This window comes from Zootoca vivipara, chromosome 9 (assembly GCF_965207765.1).
Source record: "Zootoca vivipara chromosome 9, rZooViv2.hap1.1, whole genome shotgun sequence".
Lineage (NCBI taxonomy): Eukaryota > Metazoa > Chordata > Lepidosauria > Squamata > Lacertidae > Zootoca > Zootoca vivipara.
In genome coordinates, this window is record NC_142592.1 from 34,836,590 (window position 1) to 34,857,142 (window position 20,553).

Here is a 20,553-nt window from a genome sequence, read left to right on the forward strand (position 1 = left end):
AATTGGGAGATCTAGAAAACTGTGCCAGTGGACTACATTTGAGAAAGTGCTATCTGCAGCCTTATAGACATACCATGCATTACTATAGCACCATGTCCTTGATCAATAAATAGTGGTATGTCATATTGCTGTGAGTTTTGTTAATTAAAGTAAGCTTACTTTGAAAAAAGTTCCTTTACTGTGTTTAACTGTTTGGCTAAGGACTCTACTTCCTTCTCCTTTTCTTTCAGTTTGTTCCTCATTCCTTCCATTTTCGCCTGCCATTTCTTACTTTCCTCCCATCTAATTAATTCTTCCTTAGAGCTCTGCAAAGTGATCAAAAACAAAAATGTAAAGTTCTCCGATTTTATTGCTAAGGAGTAAAAACATCCACATTCAAGCCTGCTTATTTTTCTTTAATAAATGCACACATAAATGTTTGATGTGCTGTTTTTTTCTATCCTCTTCACTGTGGAATAGAGAACCCTTTTTGGACAGACAGGACTAAATCACACTACTATCTGACCATTCATTCATTCATTCATTCATTTGCGTTCTGCCTTTTGGGGCACAGCTTACCCAAGAAGCCTTGCAGCATCAAAACAGTATAAAACACATCACACATACAACCTAACTTTAACAATGATCTAAAACCAAACTTTAACCACCACTACCCCAACCCTGCCCACAAAGTATTTCATTCATAACAAAACAAAGGAGTCATTATAACACAAAACAAACAAACATGACAGTGAAATGATCTAAGCTAAATTTATTTTAGTCATGCATCTCTCATACCTTGTCCTCTCTTGGGGTTTTCATTTCTGATTCATCACTCTTCTTTCCTAGTTCACTTTCCAGCTTCTTAATTTTTCTTTGAAGTTCCTCTATCAGGCTTTGGTCATCAGCTTTTCCCTGAAAAAATGGTGAAATTTTAAACTAACTTTAATTGCCATGCATCATGACTGTGGACATTGGGAGCATTTTAGCAGGTATTACCACAGCACAACCAGATGCGATATGCAAACCCCATTGAAATGAATGCAAAATATGTACACAGCGGCTGCCTTTTCTGGATTATGCTCTTAATTAGCGAAGCACTGGCTCTAAGAAATGATTATATTTATTACACACACACACACACACACACACACACACACACACACATTAAGGGAAAATGCAAGCATTCTACACATGCAAATATTCTTCATTCAAATAACCAAGTTTAACGCTTCAAGTATATAAATAAGATTATAATTAAAATTTAAATAAGCCACAAGCACAGATACATAGATAAGTTGGCTGATTTGCCCTTAATCATAGTTGTCAGGTTTTTATTTATTCAATTCATTTATATATATATTGCAAACTCACATAAATATTTACACAGTATACAAAATTCTCAATTTGAACTGAAACAACGTTCAGATGATTTGCTGCAGTGCAAAACCCGCCAACCAGTGAGAAATATGCAATTTATTTGTATACTACAAAAACAATGCTCTTTGTTTTATAGTTCAAAATATATTTACCTGAATTGCATTGGTTAGCCTTTTAATCCGCTTTTTCAGTTCTTCATTTTCTTTTTCTATCTCTTCTTTCTCCCTTAGAAATTTAGTGTGGGCTTTAACTTTTTTCTGAAGCTCGTGATTTAAACCATCCACCTCATCTAGTAATGAATTCTCTTTATTTTTGCTTAGCTTGAGAGCATCTTTAAATTTTGAAAGTTGGTCATTTAAATCTTCTAACTGAATCTAAGAAAATATTTTTTGATATATTATTTCAGGACTGCCAACAAAATGAACAAAGAAACAAATGACAATGCATGTCATGTCAGACAATAAACATCTTTGCTAATATTGGGTGATATCATGGTCAATTAAACCCAGAACAGATCCACTGAAAACAACATACAAGTCAAATGATCTCTATTTGTCTACTCTGAGTGTGACTAATTTTAGATATCACCTACTAAAAACACAGTTCTAAAAACCCTGACTGTGTACATTTGTGACAAAAAAAAAAGCTAAAAGGAGAGATCTTTTTTTTCTTAACCACACCAAATACTCAGTTGCATTAAGACTCTATGCTGCTGGATTCAACATCAAAAGCTGGGGCCGTTGGTGCATCAAGCCCAGTTTGATCAATACTTACAGGCAGCACCTGTCTCTTGGAAAGTTACTAACTGAAATAATTTTAGTGGAAATGCTAGAGATACAATCCAGAAATATATGTAGGCAAAAGGACATGGTTTACCACATAGCAGCCCTATTACCACATAGTAATTGCTGAAATGCAAGCCTAAATTCAGCCAATTTTTCTAAACACCAATAAAGTATTATGATGTATCAATTTATTGTTCTTCTAGGGAAGAAACCATGCAAAACCATGGGTAGTATCCCATACATCTTGCAATCCATGTGCCAGGTTTCAAGGAAGCACAAGTCTGTTTTTTTGTGGAACAGACTACGATTACAGACACATTATAAGTGTACCTTGATCACAGTAATACGGAACACCGTTTCATTCAAATTTGTGCAGGAGGCCCACAGACAATGTGATAAAATTAACAGAGACTGCTAAGTAGCAGTGTCTGGGAAAATGCATCATGGGGCTTTTAACTCTCAAAACTGCTATTTGAGGACTGGAGGATACAGCAGCGTATTGGTGTCTGTCATGCTCACAGTGACATCCATCCCCTCTGGTGTTCTGCTTTCACATCAGGCCAATATAAGTAAGACTTCACTTCTTGCTCACCCTCAGTTCCTTTGTTTGTTTGTCAACGATCTGCTGAACATTCATGTGTGCCTCTTTTTGTGATGCTACAGAAATAATCTGTTGTTCTGCAGCAGCTGTCATTTCTGCTCGGAGCTCCAGAAGTGCTTTACTCAAAGCCTGAAAAATATTTATCAATCTTAAAAATGATAAATTTGATGGAAAAAATAAACACAAATACTTATAACATCTAGGTCAAAATTTTGCAGTCATATGCCTATGTGCTTTGTTGGACAGCTGAAGAAAGCAAGCAATTACAAAAAAAAACACCCAACAGGGATAAAAGACAGGAATAAGATCTATGTCTATGACACAAAGTGGGAAAAGGTTAACAGTAGCCTAATATTCAACAAGCTCTCTGCTTAATATATTGCCATAATTTCTGGTGGCAGTTAACATAAGGCAATAAGAAGAGCCATGCTGGTTTAGAGACCAATGGCCCATCTAGTTGGGGTAACCCAGGCAGATACTACTACTACTACTAATAATAATAATAATTGTTCAGCATCTTCTTCTCACAGTGGGAAATCCACAAGCAGGATTTGAGCACAAGAGCATTCTCGCCTCCTGTGCTTTCCAGCAATTGGTTAAGTGTTTGGACAGAAGTTGAGCCCACGACATTCAAAAAGTTATAGAATTCAAGCCAATGTTCCCCCAATTAATTCTTTATTGTTACTATTTCACAAAAGTGTCTAAAATATACTAGACACTGTATGTAAGAAAAATGAGTAGGTCCCTGCAGAGAGGGACTCACAATAAAAATTGAAATAATTCTGATTTGTTAGAGAAAATGAGCTGGTTTACACACAATTACTAGTTTCCATGCTTACCTTCTGCTGTTTCTCTTTTAAGGCTAGCTGATTCTTCAGCCGTTCCACTAGATTTTTCATTGTAGTTGTTGGAGCTCTATTATTTGCTTCTCTTTGGGCCTCCAGCTCCAGTTTTGCATTCAGTAATTCTTTCTCCATCTGTGACAACAAACTCCTTAGCTCATCCACTTCATCTTTCAATTTTTTCACTTCAGCTGCATGCTTCTCTTCAAGCCTAGCAGAGCAAAATAATAAATAATAATGACATCCATTGGCATAATTGAGCGAGTTCCAGGTGGACTAACTAGGCTGAAGTATTGCATCGTTTCGATTATAATTATACATTATTCCCAACAGCAGCCTAGAGGAGCAAAACACTGTCAAACTGTCTTTGTGATAAGCAAAGTCAGCTGTGTTCTCTCATTTATTTTCTTCATAGCTCATTAACAAACAAATGTCCTCACTTTATTTTACCTTGTGGCTCAAAAATCTACTGTTCAAAACATATGCTTGGGAGGAGAATTATCAGGGTAGTCCATGCCACCACCCACTACATAAAAATCCTGGGAGCTCTGCCAGATGTCTGCTCGTAAAGTTTCATGTTTGAATGGGGGTTTATCAAAGCTGAATCTAACGCATGTGACTCAGAAATGAGGAAACTGTGGCCATTCAGATCTTGTGGGACTCCGTTTCCATCAGTCCCATACAGCGAAGTCAATAGCCAAGGAGAATGAGAACTGTTGTCCAGCAACATCTAGAAGGCCATGGGTTCCCCACCCAACTGTTTAAATTTTTAAGAGATTAAAGTGGCAAAACGAACCTATGATTCAGAGTCAATTCTCAACAGGGACTCGGCTACTCTTTGGAAGAATTTACAGAACATTGCTGAAAATAAGAGAACATATTCTTCTGCTTCAGAGAGTCAAAAAAATTGGCAAACAACCTGAATCAGTTTTATAGCAGGTTCGAAAGTCAAGCATTATCAACTAGTGCCATTCAGTTGGCACCAGAGGCACCTACAACCACCTCAACCTGTTCTGAAGTCACTCCACTGGTGATCTTGAAATAGTGTTCTGCACACTTTGTATAAAGTACTTCTACATTGCAATGTAGCCGAAACAAAATTCCAAGTACTGTATATTACTGGTAGTACTTGGCCAATAAATTATTATTCTATTCTATTCTATTCTATTCTATTCTATTCTATTCTATTCTATTCTATTCTATACACTGATTCTGTGATGCATAGACTGCACAGACCAGTGAATGGATCCCAACTGACTAAATCTTCCAGTAATTTGAGGGCAAGCAGTTACAATCCAGTCATGTATACCTAAATCTAATTTGGAAAAAAGACACTATATAACAACCCCAGTGGCAGGAAGGTTAATTATGGAGGGAAGGATACTGTCTACATATGAAGCTGAACTAAATAGGACTACAGGCTATGGACTACAACCAATTTTATTCTTTTAACGAAATCCTATAAAAACCAAAGGGTGGTATCCAATGAAGCAGATCCACTAGCCCAAGCAATGAAATTTATTCTCCCTCTACTCTCCCCATGCGGTCCATAAATATGTTCTGGCGTTCCCCCAGAGCAGGTTGGGGGGCCTGGTGGGAGAGGAAGCCCCATAGTTCAGCCAAAAGGGCTTGTGCAAGAAGAACTGTTAGTTGGATACTGCCCAATTAACGGATCTTTTCAATATACCTTTAAAATATATGTATTATTATTATTTTATTTCTTGTATTTATATACTGCCCTATACCTGGAGGTCTCAGGGAGGTTCACATAAAAAGATCGCAGTATATAAAATAAAAATAAAAGCAATAACCCAACAATACACCCCCTCCCTGCCAAAAAGCCACATTTTAAAAGGGTATGGGATGTTGATCAGGTCAACCAAAGGCCTGGTTAAAAAGGAACATTTTTGCCTGGCACCAATGAAGTACTCCTTAAAACAAAAATAACCCATTATTTTTATATAATGATAATGAGCTCTATGTTTAAGCTGAATGTTTATTTCTACGATTATGTATATATTTTAGCCAAGGTTTTCTAAAGATTAATGAAACATGAAGACTCTCAAGATCTCAGCAGATCATTTACAGAATGAAGTATAATTCTAATCTACACTTACTGGACCCTGATGTTATCAAATTCCTTAATTTTTGCCAAAGTAATCTGCTTTTGCTTCTGCAATTCGGACGATGTTTTCTTTAATTTGTTCAGAAGGGATGCAAGGGAATTGTCCTGTTCTGCTACAGTTTGCTCCATCTCTGCCAGACGAATTAAATGTTTATTTGCTGGGACAGCTAAAGATGGCTTTTTCACCAACTCCTGTGGAACAAAACAGGTTATCTAATGAACAAATATTCCATTGTTTGTTTGATATTTCTGTTTAACTCATATGTAATGCATAAGCTAAGATGCATGATATATTTGCACCTTAGCTAAGTTGAGGTATGGGCTCATTTGTCCTTATTTTCTCATTTAACTGGCAAATTATTGCAATATAACCATGTTTTTCATTCACATGCTGTGAAGCCCTATCAATAGCTTGCCTAAAAATAATGTTTTACAAAAATTCCTAAAAATTGTTTTCAGAGATCTTTTTTATTACCAGTGTGTGTTTTATTATTTTTCTATCATCAGGAATGCAGTACACTATGGCACTGATTATATCATCAGAAAGGCACCTTTGTTGGTTTAAACATTGGGCCACGGTCACAGGATATGAAGTCATCACTGCAAATTTTGGGCCCAGATCGTTAAGAGCTTCGTATGTCAACTCGTCACTAATGGTGCTCCAAAGGCTGCAGAAAATCAGTGGAAGCCTGATGGAACTCAATGGCTGGATCCCAAGGGCTCTTGATGTGAGTGATTCAGCTCACTCAATGGGTGGGACAGTGATTTGCGTTGATTTCCCACTCCATATGCATTCCTCTCTTTTTTTTATTAAAAAAAACCCTGAACATAATTCCCAAGGTTGTCTCCAACGCATGGGACCAGTGTTTTGACAGTGGGGTGGGCAGCTGTAAAAAGACAGCTTCCACAAATTACCATACATTTGAAGTTTGCTGGATCCAAGCCAAAAAGGATAAGAAATCACCATATTTCAATTCTGTCGCCATCTTCTCTTTATTCCCCAAATTCTCAAATGCATAAATCATGAACAAAAACTTATACTTACTAATGCAGTTTGCTTGAATTTGTTAAAAGAACTGTCAGCATGTAAATCTAACTTTTGATGTAGCACTCTGAGATCGTCTTCATGTTTCTTTGCAATTTCCTCTTGTTCCTAAATAGTGCAAAATATATATATATATTTGTTTCTGTGTCCATTCTATTCTACAAAAATTTCAAATACAGTTAATCTTATCACGCTAAATGCAAAAGAGACTGAAAAGGATGTCCACTACAAAAGGCAATACTCTTCAGGTTTTCCAAACACAGAAGTCACTTATAACTTCTTTTACTTCCTTATGCTACATATTCAGGACTTTCCCCCATGAATGGCACTCAAAATATTGCAGTCCCAAGTAATTAAAATCGTGTTGGAAACACCAATTCACACAAATGGCACCTCTGTGCCATCACTGCCCAGTTCAAATGGCCCTGTGTAACCCAGCATTGCATTTATTTATTTAAAAAATTCGACAAAGCTCTTCAATTCAAAATTTCCAGGGCTGTTTACAATAACAGCTCATGCATTTTGTATTGTAAATACCTCTCTTGCTTTGGCCAAAAGGTGTTGGTACTTTTTCAACACTTCCTCTTTTTGATTTAATCTTGCTTGCATATTTGCAATTGTCTGGTGTGCAATTTTCAGAGCACGAGCAGAGGCAGCAGAGTCCTCTTCTTTTGGTCCAAGCTCTGCTATTAATTTCTCTCTCTCTGATGATGCTGGCAATCGAAGTCTCAGTTCATTTATGACCCTGTCTCTGGATAAGATACTTTGCTCCGCTTTCCACAAAGCAGCTTCTTTTTCTTTCACTTTCTGTATTAAAATAAACCTCTGTTACCAAAAACGACAAAAATATTTGAGAGGATTTCTTCTTCTTTTTAATCATGGAGAAAAGAGTGGGGAAATAAAGGCAAATGGGGAACTGTGAAAAACAAGTGTCGGGGGCAGGACCTGAATAGACATAGCTGCATACACACACACACACTCTTTTAGGTCAAGAGAACTAGACAACCAGCAAAGAACATCACAGCATAGCTGCTTTTAATCAAAGGAAGGAGCAACTGAAATGCATTCTGGGAGCTACCCCCTTCCCAAGACATTGTTCCTGCCTTTGACCACCAGGTGGAGTCAAAGCCCAACCTGATAGCCTGGCGCCTTCATTACATATCTTTAGGTGCCAGGCCAAAATGTTTCTCTACAACCAGGCCTTTGGCTGAGTAACATTCTGTGGCCTTTTAAATGTGTTTGTGGAAGAAATTATTCAGATTTTTGTTGGTTTTGTTCTATTACTGTATGAATTTTATGTTGTCATCTTATATTTTTACATTGTGAATCACTGTGAGATCCTTGGGTGAAAGGTAGCGTATAAATTTAATAAATAAATAAAAAGGTTTTTTAAAAAAGATTTTAAAAATTGAACAGCCGTGCTGCCTTCTGGAGTGAGAGGAAGGAGCAATGCAACTAAAGATACCCTCCTCTGCCGGAGGCAAAATCTCTACTCTATAAATGACTAAATGCATATGATTCAATTATCTGAACAATCAAATCACCTCTTCTAAGGATCTGCAGGTGGCTTGCACTTCCAGGATAGTTCGGACATGTTCTCGTATTTTCCTTAGAGCTTGCTCAAGCTGATGTGCAAGGGGCAAGCTAGAGTCTGGAACTGATCCTGTAGCTTCATCAAACTGCAGAGAAGGAATCAGAAAGGATAGTTTTCCTTCCCATTACTACAGTCAATACAAAGACTTATCAGTATGAAATCAGGTACCTTCTGAGCGGTTCTAATTATGTCCTTCTGCTGACGGTCATAAGTGTCAAGCTGACGTTCTAATTCTACTTCTCTTTGTTCCCAGGCCAACTGCCGCTCCTCATGGAACTAGAAGATTTAAGGGGTTTAATAAGAACTGTACACAGCCACTGAGAGCAGCACAAATTTATGCTAGATACAGGAACGTTTTTCACGAAACATGCAGCAAAACTGCATGTTTTCTCTGCAGAATTTCTAAAGTTATATTAATTTTTAAAAAAACCCAATAGTGCAACACCACATGCTTTTCTGTACCTTGCTCTGCTGTACAATTTCTTCTTCCAGGTTATTAATGGTACGTTCGTATTCAGAAAGGATATTGTTCAAATATTTAATCTCTTCCCCTTTTTTGGCTAATTCGCGGTTCAGTTTAAGCTCCTGAAGACGAAGCTCCTCAATTTTCATATGCCACTCAATTACCTGACAATACACAAATGACCAAATCTGACAACAATTTAAGGACCAAGCTGATTCCAAATAGTGCCAAACTACTGCAGAAAAAAAAGATGAACTAGCTCATTGTGGAGTTTCTCTCAAAAATCAGGAGAATTTGGTTGAAAGGAAAAAATACATAACCATGTGGAATCCTTGGTGCATGGGTCATAGCTGCCAAGTTTTCCCTTTTCTCGCGAGGAAGCCTATTCAGCATAAGGGAAAATCCCTGTAAAAAAGGGATAACTTGGCAGCTATGGCATGGGTGGAGGCACAAGCAAGCATCTCATGAATTCTTTGCATTTTGGCCCAGATTAACAAAATGAGGAATGTGTGCATGATTAAATATGAATACAAAAGAATCTGAGCGATGAAGCACTAATGGAATACAACACACATTCAAATGGGGGGTGACTGACATTTTTAGAGTGGAAATTGACATTCCGTCAATTGACAGAATGCCAATCAATCCAACACAAGAACAATTAAAGGCAGACACTGCTTTTACCTCTTGGCTAATCAAGGCAATAAAAGTGAAAAATCAAATCAAATAAACCCCAAAACTGTCTGAACTGAGAGTCAATTCTCAAATATATATTTAAAGTTGTTATATCACAAACCTTCTGTGCTCCTCTTGTATCTTTCAATGTGGCTATTAGTTCTTCTAATCCTTTTAATTTCATCTCCAATTCTAGTGCCCTATTCTCTGCGTTTCGGCGCTCCTGCTGAGCAAGCTGGACCTCATCCATAGTCTTAAGTTTGTCATTCTGAAGCTGAATCATAGTTTTGGAGAACTTCTCCTGCTGAGCCAGGGGCAAAGCACCACTGAATTGTCGTCGCAGTGACTGTACAGTCTGGCGGAGATGCTTAGCTCTATTCCTCCCCTCGAGTCGAGTATAGTACAAGGCTTGCTCTTTATCATCCAGTTTCTGCTCTAGGCGCATATTAGCCACCTCCATCTTCTGAAGTTTTGACACGACAGCCTCTAACTTGGCCACAGCAGTGGCTTCACTAACCTGAAGGGCCACGATATGTTGATGTAATTTTGCAACAAGTGTTTTTTCATCTGATTGTGCCTAAATGGCAAATAAGATAAATATATATATATAATCAAATGCATTCACCAAGCATTTACATAGTATTGGGCTTATTGTCTGTGTCATAGGAGTGAATGGTTATGTTTCTAAGCAGAGACAGCCCATACCTGATAATCCAAAATTTGCATTCTGAGCGATTCCACTTCTTTCTCTCTGGATTGCTGGCGATTCTCCAAAGCATCAACTTGCATCTTGGCAATATCAGACAGCTCTTTTAGCCTAGCAAGACAAGTGAAACCGATTTACCAAAAAATACTGCAAGGGTAACAGTATTCCCTTTTTCCTTTTCCCCCAATATGCAAATAATAAAAACAGTACTGAAAGGATATATGTTGAATGGAACTGCTGCACATTTAAGGCTAGCAGATTAAAATGTCTAGCAGATAAAAAAGCTGCTTGATTTTCGATGCCTGAAGACTGTTTACAGGTTGAGAATGTGGTTAAAACCTGGAACATTGTCGCAACAGCACTATCACTAGGTCCATATGCAGTGCCACATGGAATAGCTGTGTCACACAACACTACTGAGTTTTGATGCTATAAATGAGCTGTTTACATTAAGTTATAGCCTACCACATACTGGTTGCATTCACATGCAACATGGTTTAAAGCTATGCGGACAAGCTACAGCAAGCCTGAGCAAAGGATCTGGCTCCCAACACTCCCCCTCATTCTTCTACAAGGTCTGGGGAAAGGACATCTTCAGAGTTTAGTTTCCCTTTTATATACTCTTAGGTTTACATTTCAACCAGGTACATTTCCTAAGAAACCGTTTTCAAACCCTAGGTTCTACTGCTGGCTTGTGAAACCATTGTTTGATCCTTGGTTTGTGCATAACGCCAAGCCAAGATTCTGTAAAATTGAAACTATAACTTAGCAGAGGTCTTCTGAATACAAAGGCGAAGCAGGGCTCATTTAAGCCAGGCACTTCATTTGGGCTCGTTGAGCTTCATCCATACAGCACTAAACCATGATTTCACATTACGTGCAATCCAGGCCACTATGATAAACACATGCAGGTTTTTTTTTATAGATTCTATTCTGCGGAATTGTATAGGTTTCAGTTGCTGCTGTATAATTTTTTTTGTAATGCTTTTATATATTTATTATATATTTTATACCTGCACACTCAGCATTGCAGGCCTTTTCCCACCTCGGACTTCAGCTACAAAAGTTGAGGCTATTGAACAGACTCTTAGGTTGTGATATTGTTTTTCTATCTTTATTTTTGTAACTTATGATTAGTGTGGATATTTCCAATTTGGTTGTGTACTTCTGTACTTTCTGATGTGTTTTAATTGTTGTTTATTTCTACCTTTGTTAATTTGTAATGATGTAAATATTTTCACGCCGTAAGCCACTGTGAGCATGGTTTTAAATATGGAAAGGCAGAATACAAATAAAATGATGCATGTATGTTTACTCCTTTGATTATTTTATCATAAAGCTGCCTGAAAAAAATGACCGATAAACTTTTAATTAAACAAAACTAGACTCCAAAGAGCAGCATGTGTGAACAATTTCAACATTTCCTTTGTAAATCTTCCCCAAAGACCTCCCAATTACTCCTTAAGCTTCCCCCAGGTCATAAAGCAGCTCCTGGATGAGGAACGGTTGATTTTTAAAGTGAAAAACCAGTGTCTTTCCCCACAATTTTCCCTTTAAAAGGCTCCCATGACATGTGTGTGCATATAAAGGCAGAGGGGGGCAGTTCTAGAGGGAAATTCAAATAAAATTGGAAGTATTCTTCCCATACACACACACACCTCTTCTAGGCAGGGCCGAAATCAGAGTAATGCAAGAACCTTTAAACTTACTTTGATACTTCAATCTTGAGCTCAGTTTCACTTTTCTCCAGGTCCATAATTCGACATCTATCTGCCTCGCTGACTGCTTTACTCACACTGCTTGACAGTTCATCTCGCAAAGACTGTTCCACTTTCTGTGCTTCAAGGTTGATCTTTGTAAGCTAAGACATGGCAGGTTTGGTAAATATATTCAGAATCTGAACGCTACATTCAGTCCACAACAACAACAACCTGTTAGTACATGGGTAGCCAACATGCATCATCAGGTGTTTGTGGCACGCTTTGACAGGATTACAAGGACTCGTGGCAATCACAGCTGGCTGTAATGTAGGACACCAGCATGTCTTTCCTGGGCTGAATTTCCACCTGCTCTGACTACTCTGACTACTTCAAGATACAGGAGCCTTACAAACACGAACTACAGACCATCATACACTGTGGATTCAGCTTGTGACAAACTTGCCAAAAAACACCACTTCTTAGTTGATGTGCCTCAAGAATTAATTGGGGGAGAGAAATGGAATGAGAGCCTTTCAGCAGACTACACCAACATCCAGTATATCCACATTAATCCACAGCAGGCATCCCCAAACTTCGGCCCTCCAGATGTTTTGGACTACAATTCCCATCTTCCCTGACCACTGGTCCTGTTAGCTAGGGATCATGGGAGTTGTAGGCCAAAACATCTGGAGGGCCGCAGTTTGGGGATGCCTGATCCACAGTTTATTTCTAACGATAGTTTAATGTGATGTTTGGCTTGGTCATAAAGCCATTTATTCCAGGTGTTAGGAATTTGTCAACCTTATATGTACACTTTCCACCTTACTCAGTAGCGTCTCTCAAACAGAGCAAAATCTCTAAATGCGTCTAGCTCCAAGAAACTTGGTGGGGGGGAGGGAATGATAGGAGAACAGTATGCTAAATACTAAATGTTAAAGAGAACAGTATGCTAATACATTTTCCAACACTTTAAGCAAACTATGTAACCACAGCTCAGCAGCCAACCTCAGCAAACTTTGTTTCCAGTTCAAAATTACGTTCTTCCACTTGTTTTAATGTGTTCCGTAAGTGTTCATACATTCGCTGAGAGTGCTCTGCCCTTTGCCTTTCATTTAGTTCTTTCATTTCCAGCATAGTAATTTTCTTAGAAATAGAAACAATCTCACTGTTTGTTATGGCTTTTGTGGCCTTATCTGTAGCACTGTCTCCTCCTACAAATTGACAATAATATAAAGGGAAATTTTTAGTGACAGACACATTTTTAAAAGAAAACAATATAAAATCTGCAGTATGGAATAGAGGCAGAAATCTTCAACTTTTTCAAAATATTTAAAGCATCTTCTTTTGCATAGTTCAGAGCTGGAGTATTATTTGTAAGTGCCCTTTACCTTGTTTAGGTATTATTACTTCCCTTTTTCATCAAAGGAACTGGGTTGATATTTTCAGACTTTGGCAGAATCTTGACAGGATATCTCACTTCTGATAGACTACAAGGGTTGTCTTTGCAAGTAAAACACTCTAATAACAGGTAAGTTGTATTAATGATCACAGATGCCTTTGGGAATATATTGAGATCAACATCATTTTCCCTTTTATTCTTCCCTTAAAAAATTTCTAGGCTTGTGTGAATACTATTTAAGAATACTAACAAGCTTTCAATTGAATGTTTGGATTCTTTAAGAATAAGGCTTCCTTGTGTTTCAAAATGTTGTTCAACTCAACATTTTAAAATACTAGGTTTACAGAGAAAATATGTATCATCTCATTGCAATAAAATAATCATAATATACAATGCACTCACCCAATTTTGCTGTTTGTTCCCAAGCTTGTTCAATTGTATGAAGTTTCTCTTTTGTAATTTCCAGCTCCTTGTTAAAAGACTCAATCTGTTCTTTCAGGGATGCATTTTCACGCTATATGGTATGGGCAAGATGTAGCACACCAAAAACAATTTAAAGACAAAATATAGTAATGGTTTAAAAACAAAACAAAAAGATTGCTTTGTGCAAGCAGAGAGAGAACGTTAGACACCAATGAAAAGGGACCCATCCATACAGTGCTTTCTCCTAAGTTAAAGTGTAAGTAGCTTTTACAAGAGAGCACTAAGAAGATCACACCTAAGTATATCCTCCCCTCTCTGTTTCTATAGTTAAAGCACTAGCGGTCTGCAATAGTATTTAGGGAGGACAATAAAAATATTGTTTTCCTTTCAAATCCTGCTGGACCTGCACCACCAGCATAAAAATGAGGTGGAGAAATGTAGATACTCAATCTAAAGTTATCTCAAAGTAGCATGGTACCGGTAGTATTACCTCTAAGTGCTCCAAGTTAGTTGTTCTTTGAACAAGCAAGTTATCTTTTTGTAGCATATCCCTGTATTTAGCCGTTAATTCGTTATATTGTTTATTAGCCATTTCCAGATCATTCAGAGGTACACAATCATCCAACGCTTTCTGCAATGCTGCGATCTTGAAGGTTGCCATTTCCTGAACAAAGAAAGAAGAAACAGTCTATATGGCATTCGAAAAAGGAGGAATGCTGAAAGTGCATTCAAAAATACCGCAGCAGGTCACTAGGAATATAGAAGCCAAACTGTACTGTGAGAATAGCTGTGGCGTATATTGAAAAGTGCAAAAACAGCTTGGATTTTGCAGAGACACTTGGAAGGAGTACATGGTAAATCCTATTGAAAAAGAGAAGTGTTGAGGCTCCACACAATCAGGAAACCTGATTTGAGTAGGAATATGACCCATGCCTGAGGATGTGATGCTGGAAATGGTTCAGGAAGCACAACCTCACTGCTGCTTTGCATACAAAAGTGTCTTGCACACAATCGCCATGTGAGTAGAGCTGGCATGATATATAATACATACCTTGAACCTTTGCAAACGGCCGATCTTTTCTCCAACTGCAGTCTCCACAGCTATTAACTCGGCCTTCATCTTCTCATTCTCTTTCCGGAGATGCTTCTCCATTTCAAGTACGGTTGTGTACTGCCTTGCCAGTGACCTTTCATTTACCCTCAGAACAGTTATTTTTCTACTGTAGTCCGCAAATAGCCTTTTAAAGTCATCGCTATCCTTTTCAAGTGCATCTAATAAATTCTGTGGGAAGATTAAAAATGTGACTGGCACGTATTTTAATCAGTCAGTGGCTTTGATCTAGCTAAACAGAAGCAGATACATTGGTGCATAACAGGCATCTTCTCCCCCTCCTCTCAGTCCTATGCACTCCTGGAAAAGCCACTCCTGAGAATTGCATGAGATGAGACCTTGGCATGAGAGAAATCGCTGCAAATCTCCCCTCAAAAACCTTGCCAGACCCCACATTATTTTTAAAAAATAATCCAGCCTTTAGAAACAGCTTTTCAGGTGATAAAAGGGCTCATAGCAGGAAGGAGGTGGGAAAGTCTCATGTGGAACTTGTCATTCTTGGCACACAAGCCCATCAATATAGGATCTCTACTTACGTAATATTCTTTTATTTTTACATCATCTTGCTCCTTTTGATGTTCCAATCTTTTCTTTTCTTCTTGTATTTTTTCACCAGCAGTATGCCAGTGTTCCCTTTCACTAAAATAAGTAAATGAATGTTTAGAGCTTCTTTTCCTTTTTGTAAAACACATTATTGCAACTATTATGTCATATTGTGCTAGGTAAAATCTGAAGTCTGAAAGTTCAGATCAAAAGACTTACAAGCTGCCAATGGAGGGGAAACAGATTGTGGAAAGAGCAAGTTAACACTTCCATCATTGCAGAGAATGGCTGCATTATGTACTAGTGCTGATATTTGGCACCAGAATTATTAAGGGTATTTGAAACCCTTTTAATTTTTATTTATTATGAATAAATAAACTGTATTAATAAACATTATTTTTATTAAGTACTAATTTATTTTTTTAAAATAACATTATTTTGCTGCACCATAACTGTTTTCTAGGGGGGAAAATACTAGTTTCGTTCCAAAAAAGATAAAAATACACTATCTTAACTATAGTGTTTGATTTTATGGTTTCATTGTAATTCACCTATATACCTTATTTATTGTAATTCACCTTCTTTGGATACTATACCAAGATATCATCCTCAGGAGCAACAATTATACCTTTGATATTCTTTATACAGCAAGCCTTGCTGGTGTCGGGCAACTGCAACTTTCCTTTTATAATCTTCTAGCGCTTCTTCTAATTTCTTCAGCAGCTGCTCTTTATTTTCCAGTTCCTAATGATACACATAAAATTAATTGTATGACATATCTCAGCTTCAATTCTAATGTTAATGTTATACAGCATGGAGTGCCTTCCTATACGCTTTCTGAATTAAAATATTCTACAAAGACTGACCGCATCACATATATTTGTCTATGGAAAAAGTTGCAATTCAAGATGTAATATCAGTTTTCATCTAAAATGATAATATCAAGGTTATATAAAAGATCTGTGAACAGGACTTTGCTCCTTTCACTATTACTTTAAAAACCATCGATGAGATACTGAACTGACATGAATAAGAAACTCTGAATATATAATGCTCTGTTTTTCATTAAAATACTGCATGTCTTTCAAACCACCATGGAATATACATTCATATGCATGCATATGAGAGAAAGAAAGAGAAAGAGAAAGAGAATGGACAGAGGTGAACATGTTAGATACACTCACTAGTCAGTTTTAAAGTATTTACCTGTAAAAGGTATATTAAATATTCATTCTGTGAATTAATTATGTTTACACTAGATGGAGCCATTCCTTCCGGAAGATTTACTGCTTTGAACACCATACCGGCATCTACTGATTGCCGCAGCAAATGGATCTCATTTTCTAAACAGGCAACCTGAAACATATAAGCAAGCAACAATAGGGCGCAAAGAATCACTGGAAAAAGTTTAAATACTTTAAGCATATCATTTACATGTATTGCAAAATATTGTCATTACTAGCCAGAAAACGTACACCAAATAAAAATGTTTCTGAAGCGCCACAATTTTTAAAAAGCTGCTTTCAGTGATGGTCAGATGAGCAGCTGTTTGGGTGTGCAGAAGTTACAGCATCACTATCAGGGTCACAGTATGCACCCATAATCTCTCACACTAAACAGCACTCTTTCACCTTTGTCTATTAATCAAATCTTGCATGACACATATGAGGAGCTGTGGATAGAAACCCATGTGTACTTCACTTTGTGTTGCTCCCTAGGCTACTTTTGAAGGCTGATAGCCTGCATACCTTGGCATTTGCTTTTGAAAGCTGATTGGAAAAATTCACTGCTTCTTTTTGTGCTTCCCTCAGTTCCTTCCTTAATTCTTCATTTCGTCCTGTTAGTTGGTCAACTTGAGTCTTTAAATGTATGCTAGCATCGAAGCTTCCTTCTGTATTCTTTAATTCAATTGCCTGCCAACAATTGATTCACCATAAAAGAAAATAAGTGCTTTCCATGAAGTTAAACTCTCTTCTCCTAGCCCTACATGGAGATACAAGTCTGGTAATTTTTCCCTGCATAGCATGCACTCTGCCAGTTGCCTAGATTCCTCTGTTAACAAATGCACGCCAAGTTCAATTAAAATTATATAAAGCCAAACAGTAAATCTGGCCATTTAAAGAGTAAAACATGCTATTTGCATGAGGAATAAAACCGCATTGGAAGGGAATATTGCAAAAGTGTGATTCTACATATGGCGAATGTATGGGGAGGGCGGACCTTTTCTGCAACAGTTAATTCCATTACCACATGATTTATATAGCATTTTAGTACACAGGACAGACAAGATTCAAGTTGCACAGCCGATGCACTACAGCAGCTTGACTACTATGCAAAGCAGATTCCCCGAGGGCAGACTATAGCAACAGTCCAAGCTACAAATCCCAACGCCCATCCATTCAGTCTTTCCTTTCTTCCACCTTGCCTGTCAAAGGGAGAAAACCAACGCAGATTGGCTCTTCACACTAGGTCATGGCCCTGTGACCATTTGCTGAAGAGGGGTGAGAAAGGCTCAAGAGAGATACCCCATGCCTTCCAGTGCGGACCATGTCATAGTTGGAGAGAACAGCCTCTCCAGATGGCAATTATGTAGGCAGGAAGCAAAATCCTTAGAATTTTAACACGAGTTTGCAAGCACCTGAACTATATTTTTGCTGCCCTTATTTTTTAAAAAAAATTCTACAACCCGTTCAAAGTATTTGGTAAGCATAAACTTTCCCCTCCAAAACCCAATTTCCTTTATCGTCTCATACCAGTGTCATTATGTACATACGGCAACCAATCATGAAATCCCTTTAACGCTTTCAGCTAAACAGATTCAGCTAAGCTAAGTAAGTAATGAAAGACAGACTTACATTTACTAATCGTTCCAGACTAGGAATGATTACAGCAGTTTCTCCACCTTTCACACCTGGATCTTTCTGCATGTCCTTTATAGCTTGTAGGATTTCTTTCATGCCTTCTTCAAGGTGCTTATTTTCTTGTACCAATTCTTTTACTGCAATTACATTACCGGTACATATAGTTCACTTCCACACACTTTACAATAGACAATTGCAAGCTCATATGTATTTCAGCTGGGTTTCTAGTTATGGTATCCACACTTCCAAGAGGAGATATTAATGAATTTTAGCAAGAGTTGTTACTCAAAATGATTCATTCAAAAAATAATTTCAAATTTGGATTTTTTAAATCCAAGGTTTGCAAGATTTATAAAACAAAACAACAAGATGATGTATTTTTGCCTGATTCATTAACCATTGCTTTAGCACTCTTATTGTATAGGTAAATTAAAAATTATGCTTACATTTCAATTGAAACTTGGCTATCACAGCCCTGTTTTGTTCCAAGTCCCTGTCACGTTCATTTAATTCTTTGGTAAGGTAGTTATTCTGCCAATAAAAACAGAATTACCATAAAAATGGGTTTCCAGAACTTTAAAAAGGCTCATTTTTTAATCTGAATTGTTGAAAAAAATGTTAAATGAGATAAAACATCATATCTAATCTGCATTTTGAACAATGTATGACAGCATATTACATTTAATGTATTTCAAACAAAACAGCAATAATGTTTTTGTAATGAAAGAATAATAAGAAGAATGTTTTTGTGAAAAGGGAACACTACAATTTGCATGACAGTATATTCAGTCAAAGAATACTAAGTTATTAGCAAAATACTTATTAGTCTCTTAATATGGACTATCATGACTTTATCTCAGGGGGAAACCCTGAACTACCTCAAACTCCTGGCTCCTGTGTCTGTCAAGCTCTAGCTCTGCACTTTTATTCAGCGTATTCTTGGCGAACAAGTCTTTCAATATCTGCTCGTTCTAGAGAACAAGTAATTATTAATGCATTTGAATTTCAACTCCTAAAGACTTTTACATTCTATAAGCCTCACAATTCAGTTTTAACTATTTGTAGTTGCCTTTCATAATGAATCACAACAATGTATCTATCAATAACACAGTCACTGCCATTTTACTGGGATGATCTTTTTTATAATGATGCAATGATACCACCATTCTCAAGCACTTTTATGTGCGAGTACAGCCAATCTTAACATCAGACAGTGACAAATAATTAGTTCCAGTTTCTGAAGTCCCAGTTTCTGTGCCTTTAATCAAGAAAACATATATGTTTGCAAATGTGGCACATTTATCTGTATCTGTATTGCAGTGGATTAGTTTTAAATATGAAATTGTTTTACTTGGTAATCGCTTCAAGATGTTTCAAATGAAGCGATTCATAAACAAAACAAAACAAATCAATTATAGAAGGCACAAATTTAAGCACATATGAAGATGTCTCACCTCTGACCTAAGGAACATTAATTCACTCCTCAACTGCCTTATAAGACTCTCAACTCGATCTATCTGATATGCATTCATTCGCAGGCCACAATCAAGTCCTTCATCCACGTGTTCTACTGGCCATGATTCTGGAAAATAGATCTGGTCTTTCCCCATCTCTCTCATATCAGTTCTTAAATCCAACAATTTTATTTCAGAATTGTCCTTCTCATCTCGCAACAGGACCTCCTGCACTACATAGGAGGACACTGGCTTTCCAAGCAGAGAAAGAGGCAGCCCTTCCTGGAAATCCAGTGACAGGGTCCGAACACGAGATGCTTCAGTTCTCTTCATCTGCCTTTCCTGTCTTTGTCGTCTTTTACTAGCCCTTTCTTTCCCTTGCACAGCAGAAAATGATAGTGGACAGTCTGCTCTCAGTTCTTTCGATTCACTGTAACTGACCGGACATAAAGCTGTCCCTAGCATTTCTTTAGATTGCTGCTTTACAGAACTGTAAAGTTCCTCTACTGTAAAAGACTCGGAGCCATCATAGTTATCATTCACTTGTATCTCTGAATCAAGCTGAAAACTCAACTGAAAAGAAAAGAAGATATGCTTTCACTTTTTCAGAGAAATGAACTTTTAGCACGTTCCAGATCTTCTCAATCCATTCCTCAAAGTTTTACTTTTTTCCTCTGTTGCCTCCCACAACTCTGAGGGGAAAGAGTATTGTTTTAGGAGAAGCCATGCTTTTCTTTCTGTAATACACTAACTGCTATTTACAGAATAAGGATTAGCATTCATTATACATGAAAGCAATTAACAAGATGGCGACACATTAAATAACTTCAATACAGATTTTTTTGTATACAATGCTTTATATAAAAA

The 20,553-nt window shown here is 37.4% G+C and overlaps 1 protein-coding gene across 3 annotated transcripts in view; it reads right to left on the reverse strand.

Annotated features, from left to right (window-relative positions):
- The window catches only part of CEP290 (centrosomal protein 290), a 48,320-nt gene that overhangs the window by 12,604 nt on the left and 15,163 nt on the right, over positions 1 to 20,553 (reverse strand). For 2 of the 3 annotated variants that reach the window (XM_035127262.3, XM_088651823.1), the window contains 24 exons: positions 18,679 to 18,763; positions 18,227 to 18,369; positions 17,120 to 17,284; positions 16,578 to 16,727; positions 16,000 to 16,115; positions 15,365 to 15,467; positions 14,769 to 14,999; positions 14,208 to 14,381; positions 13,697 to 13,808; positions 12,901 to 13,106; positions 11,905 to 12,056; positions 10,195 to 10,306; positions 9,611 to 10,066; positions 8,814 to 8,978; positions 8,520 to 8,627; positions 8,302 to 8,436; positions 7,295 to 7,564; positions 6,758 to 6,865; positions 5,705 to 5,904; positions 3,585 to 3,798; positions 2,737 to 2,874; positions 1,512 to 1,733; positions 778 to 894; positions 160 to 305 (listed from right to left, as the gene is read on the reverse strand). In XM_035127262.3, the coding sequence (XP_034983153.3) occupies positions 160 to 305; positions 778 to 894; positions 1,512 to 1,733; positions 2,737 to 2,874; positions 3,585 to 3,798; positions 5,705 to 5,904; positions 6,758 to 6,865; positions 7,295 to 7,564; positions 8,302 to 8,436; positions 8,520 to 8,627; positions 8,814 to 8,978; positions 9,611 to 10,066; positions 10,195 to 10,306; positions 11,905 to 12,056; positions 12,901 to 13,106; positions 13,697 to 13,808; positions 14,208 to 14,381; positions 14,769 to 14,999; positions 15,365 to 15,467; positions 16,000 to 16,115; positions 16,578 to 16,727; positions 17,120 to 17,284; positions 18,227 to 18,369; positions 18,679 to 18,763 (4,028 nt within the window). Of the gene's footprint in view, positions 1 to 159; positions 306 to 777; positions 895 to 1,511; positions 1,734 to 2,736; positions 2,875 to 3,584; positions 3,799 to 5,704; positions 5,905 to 6,757; positions 6,866 to 7,294; positions 7,565 to 8,301; positions 8,437 to 8,519; positions 8,628 to 8,813; positions 8,979 to 9,610; positions 10,067 to 10,194; positions 10,307 to 11,904; positions 12,057 to 12,900; positions 13,107 to 13,696; positions 13,809 to 14,207; positions 14,382 to 14,768; positions 15,000 to 15,364; positions 15,468 to 15,999; positions 16,116 to 16,577; positions 16,728 to 17,119; positions 17,285 to 18,226; positions 18,370 to 18,678; positions 18,764 to 19,110; positions 19,204 to 19,686; positions 20,248 to 20,553 lie in introns of all 3 variants that reach the window. The other variant, XM_088651824.1, reaches the window with a different exon arrangement.